This window comes from Muntiacus reevesi, chromosome 2, assembly GCF_963930625.1.
Source record: "Muntiacus reevesi chromosome 2, mMunRee1.1, whole genome shotgun sequence".
Taxonomy (NCBI): Eukaryota; Metazoa; Chordata; class Mammalia; order Artiodactyla; family Cervidae; genus Muntiacus; species Muntiacus reevesi.
The window spans coordinates 235614742-235619975 of NC_089250.1; the positions used below are offsets into that span (position 1 = coordinate 235614742).

Genomic DNA, 5234 nt, shown 5'->3' on the forward strand with positions numbered 1-5234 from the left:
GGACCCTCGAGACTGTCACATGCCCCACTGTGCGGGGGCAAACACGGGGTGTCTGGCCGCTCTATACATCTACCAACTCCACGTGGGAAGGGAGATGCAAAAAGGATACTCCCACTTTGTATCCCAAGGCGCCACTCTTCCAGCATCTCTACAACTTAAGTCAAAGTTGGGCAGGGCAGGTTGACTTCAACGGAGAAAAAGCAGGCGCGGAAGGGACGAGACGCGCGGCCTGGCTGGAGAGGCCGCCGAGGCAAGCGCCGAGCGGCCCTTTCGTCCTGTAGAGGGAGCTCCAGCCCCAAATTTCCCGGCTCCCTCCCCCGGCCCGCCCACCCCTGTCCGGCCTGGAGCCGGACTCGGGTTGGACCCTTGCATCGGCCCGAACCGCAGCTCCCCCGCCTTCCCTGCGCAGGGACCTCAGAAAGCTGCCCTTCCTGGGCACTTGGGGAAAACCCACTGGGGTGCCAAGACGCACAGATGCCGCGCGGAACCGACCCCTCAACTCATAATGCGGGCTGGGCAGTGTCAACAAGGGGAAAGGATATGCACCCCTGGATTTCCTGCTCCTCCATACACCCCCACTCACTGCCACCCCACATCTATATATCTATAAGGAGGTGTCTGGGGGTCCGCGTGGTTGGAAGGGGATCTGAAACGGAGCTTGCACAGTCCCTTATACAAGACTCAGAAAGCCTCAGTTGTGTCTATGAAAGGATGGGGGGCAGGCTTCCAGATCCTTCTTGTGAGTCTTTCTGCTGTGTCATCAGACAAGGCCCCAAGGCCCCGCGGTTGCTTCCGTGGAACTGGGAGCTGGGCCCAGTTTCCCGGCTCCTTGAGGGGAATCTTGCCCCGTTTCCCACCTGTCTCCTCTGCCCTTTCTCTCCAGCGCCCGGGGTACTTCTCCAACCGCCTCTTCTCCAGCGGCGCCCCCAGCCCGGCCGCTTCGGCCTCTCCTCCGCTTCTGCTGTCCTTCACTCGCCTCGCCTTCTTTTCTGCTGATTCCGGCGACTCTTCGAACATGGGCGTGGGGTGGAGGGTAAAACAAAACAGAACAAAACGCACCAGGCAGACCCCTCTCGGGGCAGACAGGCGGTGTATAGTCAAAGTGGCAACAGCTCATTTATTTAGCCAAAAATAGATACTTTCTTGTACAATTTGGTTCACACATATGTACATTTTTCTGTATATACAAAAAAAAAAAAAAAAAAGTCAGACGCGCTTATTGTCACTGAAACTCCACCCCCCAAAACCAACCGAACAAACAAACCTCACAAACTCAGCTAATGTGGGGAACAGAAGCCACTGGGGGGGGTAGACCGAGGGGGGATTTCTTTGATTCCTTTTTTTTTCTTTAGTTTTCTTTTTAGGTATTCATACACCGACATGCTTACAAGTCATAACTATACAGAGCGATTTTTTTTTTTTACAATTATTACAACGATTTAAAAATTTCTTTTAAAAAAAGAACTAGGATGAGGAGAGAGCCGATAAGACCAGAGCGGCATCCAGGTGGTTCTGGGGCCTGCAAGAGAGAGGCGATGGTAGTAAAGAAAGAGATTTTTAGGGGGGACCGACGCACCCTAGGACTGGGAGACCCAACCCAGGGTGGAGGCCGGGGGGCAAGGAGGGACGCAGATCTCACTGTGAAATGAGGTCCAGCTGTGGACGCTGGTCTTCCAGTTTAACTATAAGATTGGGCGGGAGGCGTCAGGACCCGAGGTCTGGGGCTGGTAGGAGGTGGGCTTCACCGGAGCCCCGGTGTCTGGACTGGGACTGTCGGAGAGCCGTCTCAGAGCCCGCGGGGACGACGGAGGAGTGTGTTTCGTCCCCTTGTAAAAGCGCTTCCTAGCTGTGTTCCCCCGGGGCGGGGTGGGGTGGAGGGACCTGAAACCTAGTTTCCTCCGCATTCCTTCCTTCCCCGGCCTGCCAATCCCAACACCCCCTCCCCAGTTCGGGGGTCTCTTACCGCCTGGGCACCGGCTGGAAAGCTGTCTTGAGTAACTTTTTCTCCACTTCCAAGGCACTACAGCGATCTACGGGAAGCGGGGAGAAAAAGGAGGGCCTTTAGAGCGCTCGGCGTTCCGGGCCGCGGGAGGCGGGCGCGGCGTGGTAAGCGCCCTGCGCCCGCGAGGGACCTGCCCGGGCGCGACCCCCAGACTCACCCCCTCCCTCCGAATCCTGCGCGCCGCAGTCACCTGTTCCGCCCTCGGGCTCCGCCGGCCGAGCGAAGGCAGCGGCGGCGGCCGGGTGGCCCGCGGCTCCGGGAAGTCCCAGCAGGTGTGGCGGGCCCGAGCCCAGCAGGGACAGCGGGTGCGGACGTGGGCCAGGCGGCGGGCCTGGGAACGGCCGGTTGGTCCAAGCGGGGAACTTGCCCAGCGGCGCCGAGACGAGTCTGTGAGCCGCGGCGGCGGCGGCGGCCGGAGAGAGCTGCAGGGCCGAGGGCGCGACCGCTGCCCCCGGAGGAGAGCCCCCCGCGCCCTGAGGCGAGCGGCGCGGGTTGTCCGGGCTTGTGGCCGTCTCGGCCAGGGACCAGATCTTGGGTTTCTGCAGGGCCGAGGTGGGCGCCGGTGCAGGAGCGCAGGGGTCCAGGCCCGCTGGGGGCGATGGCGGAGATGGCGGGGCCGTGGCCACGGGCGGTGGCACTGGGGCCAGACTCAGGACGGGCAGCGGACGCTCCTCCAAGCCCTCGGAGCTGTCGTCCGAGTCGCTATTCTTGGAGTCTGAGATGGGTTCCAGGCCGAGGTTGCCGTCCCTGTGCGACGCCCCCGTCAGGGTCAGCTCGGGCCCCGCGGCCGCGCCGTCTAAGTTCTCCAAATCGATCTCCTCGTCCTCCTCGTCGTCCGCCAGGCCCTCGCCCCCGGGGTCCTCCTCCTCCCCCCCGAGCTCCTCCTCCTCCAGCTCCAGTTCGCGTTTGCCGTCGTCTTCATCCTCCTCCTCATCTTCCTCCTCGCGCTCGCTCCCGTAAGCGTTGCCCTCCTCGTCGGTGCGGCTACGGGGCGCCCAGGTCATCTTGTTCTCCTTCTTGAGGCGCCGGCGCGCGTTGGCGAACCAGGTGGACACCTGGGTGAGGGTCATCTTGGTGATGATGGCCAGCATGATCTTCTCGCCCTTGGTGGGGTAGGGGTTCTTGCGGTGCTCGTTGAGCCAGGCCTTGAGCGTGCTAGTGCTTTCTCGGGTGGCGTTCTTGGGGCGGGATGGGTCCCCGAACTGATACTGGCCATACGGGTAGAAGGCGGGGTGCGGGTGCGGAAACGCGGTGGCCGCGGCCGTATGCTGCACCCCGGGACTGTCCTTCAGCTCATACTGCGTGCCCTGTACGCACATGGAGAAGGAAGGGACACGCGCGGAGGGACCGTGGATGAGCCCCGGCCGTCGCCGCCTCCACCCTCCCGGCCCAGGCCACGCTAGTCTACTGTGAGCGCGCACAGCTCGTCCGGCGCCCCAGCTCTAACCTCCCTTCCGCGGCTCCCAGGGCACTTACCAGCTGAGGGAAGATGGGCAGCTCGGCGGCATAGGGCAGGAAGGCGCCGTAGCCTTGGGCGGCTGCGGCTGCGGCTGCCGCCGCGGCGTAGGGCGCCCCGTACACGGACGAGAGCACGTTGGACAGGGACCCTGAGGCAGCCAGCTCCGAGGCGCCGGCTCCCGGGCCGCCCCGGGCCCCAGCGCTGCCACCGCCGGCGGCGGCCCCCGGGCGCTCGGGTGGGTAGAGCGGGCGGATGTACTGGTATCCGAGCTGGGGGAAGGACATGGTGGCCCGCGGGGCACGGACGGAGAGGGGGCCCGGCCCCCCGGGGCCGCCCAGCTCAGCGCCGCCCGCGGGCTCCGGGGCGCATCGGGGGCTGGGCCCGGCTGCGGCCGCGCTGCCTTCCGCGCTGCGCTGCGCTCCGCGTTCGCCTATTGATCTGCTCCCGGGCGGCGGCGGCGGCGGCGGCGGCGGCGAGGAGCCAGGTCAGGTCCGAACAGATTGGCGGAGATTCCCGGGGCTCCGGAATCTGATTGACATTTCTACGGGCCCGCAAGCCCCTCCTCTCTGCGCCGCGCTCCCTCCTCTCGGCCGCCGGAGCTGCCTCTGCCCGCGCCTGGCTCCTCGCTGCCCTCCTCTCCCCGAGCAGTGTCGCGCCTCGCTTCCTTCGCCCTCCTCTAGTTTTCACTCCCCCTCCTCGCCCTTCCTCTCTCCTCCCCTTTCTGCGCTCCTCTTCCCCCCAGGATCGCTTCCGCTCCTTCGGGCTCTTTCACGCTCCTGGACTACGGAACTCTTCTTTCTCGTCTTTCCCTTTCTCACTGTTCCTTTCTCTCTCCTTTCTGTTCCCGTCACTCTTTCTTTTTAAAATCTATTTTCTCTGTACACACACCACACTCCCCACACTCCCATCCCCCGGCCTCTGAGCCCTGGGCTGAGACGGCCTAAACTTGTGGACACTCGGGGTGCCGTGCGCGAGGGCTGGGGTGGGGGGGAGGGGGTGTGTGTGTCCATGTCTGTGTCGGTGTGTCCGTCCCCGCCCTCACCCCCTCCCTCGCCCTTCCCCAAATCTCGGGTCTGACGTCGCGCCCTCTTATTCGACTTTTCCTCGCGTCTCCTTCGCGAGTCGCCAATCGCCTGGGCGCCCTGCAGGCGAGGCCGCCCACCCCGCAGAGAAGGCGCGCGGGGCGGGGCGGGGGCGGGAGCCCCGGCGCAGAGAGTCCCTTCCCGCCCCCTCTGGCCCGCGGCGGAAGGGGGCGCGGGAGGCGCGGGGACCGGGGTTAGCACTGGGTCAGCTCACCGCTCTCGCTTCCCGCCTCTCGGTACTTCTCCCCCTGCCCCAGCGCGTGGGATCTGGGTCGGGACCAGACAGACCCTGGTCCGGGGTAGGCGCTGGGACTTTACTCTGCCCCGGCCCGCTTTCCAGATCGCACCTCTAGACTCTTGGCCACTCTCAGCGGCTTAGGGAGGGAGTGGAAGAGGCGTGAGGGAAGTGGGGGCGTGTGCTCTAAGGGAGTCTTCAAGGACCATCTCACTGCCCGGGGCGGGGCGGGGAAGTGAGGTCGCCCCCTTCCCAGAGGACCAAATTCTGCAATTAACCGCGTTCACGTCGCGCCGATGTCAGGGTGCAGAATCCTTTCTTAGAAATGGCGTGTGTGTTGGGGGGGGGCGGTGCTGCAGAGTGGACGCCCCGGGCATCCTGGGGAGCGAAGTCAGGGAAACGGAGCCCGCCGGAGCCCCAAGCCGGCGTGGGATGGGGGAGGAGCAGGGAGCCGGG

At 64.6% G+C, this 5234-nt stretch overlaps 1 protein-coding gene across 2 annotated transcripts; it reads right to left on the reverse strand.

The window, feature by feature from the left end:
- Nucleotides 1-1092: 1092 nt before the first annotated feature.
- IRX3 (iroquois homeobox 3) lies at nucleotides 1093-4430 on the reverse strand. 2 transcript variants are annotated; one of them, XM_065925351.1, is made up of 4 exons: nucleotides 3479-4430; nucleotides 2160-3309; nucleotides 1964-2030; nucleotides 1093-1519 (listed from the first exon to the last, which is right to left on the reverse strand). In XM_065925351.1, exons 1-4 carry the CDS (start codon nucleotides 3743-3745, stop codon nucleotides 1465-1467), a joined length of 1539 nt encoding a protein of 512 aa, XP_065781423.1. In that variant the 5' UTR covers nucleotides 3746-4430; the 3' UTR covers nucleotides 1093-1464. The 2 variants fall into 2 exon arrangements, with proteins under 2 accessions (XP_065781423.1, XP_065781424.1); XM_065925352.1 differs by having other exon boundaries at nucleotides 2193-3309; nucleotides 3479-4428.
- Between the last annotated feature and the right edge of the window lie 804 nt (nucleotides 4431-5234).

Excerpts from the sequence above, each read along its gene's own strand:
- IRX3 (XM_065925351.1), bottom strand. The coding sequence starts at position 3,745 with ATGTCCTTCCCCCAGCTCGGATACCAGTACATCCGCCCGCTCTACCCA. Across the intron at positions 3,310-3,478 it reads TGCCCATCTTCCCTCAGCTG|GGCACGCAGTATGAGCTGAA; the intron begins GTAAGTGCCCTG and ends ATGTGCGTACAG. Across the intron at positions 1,520-1,963 it reads TTCCAGCCGGTGCCCAGGCG|GCCCCAGAACCACCTGGATG; the intron begins GTAAGAGACCCC and ends TCTCTCTTGCAG.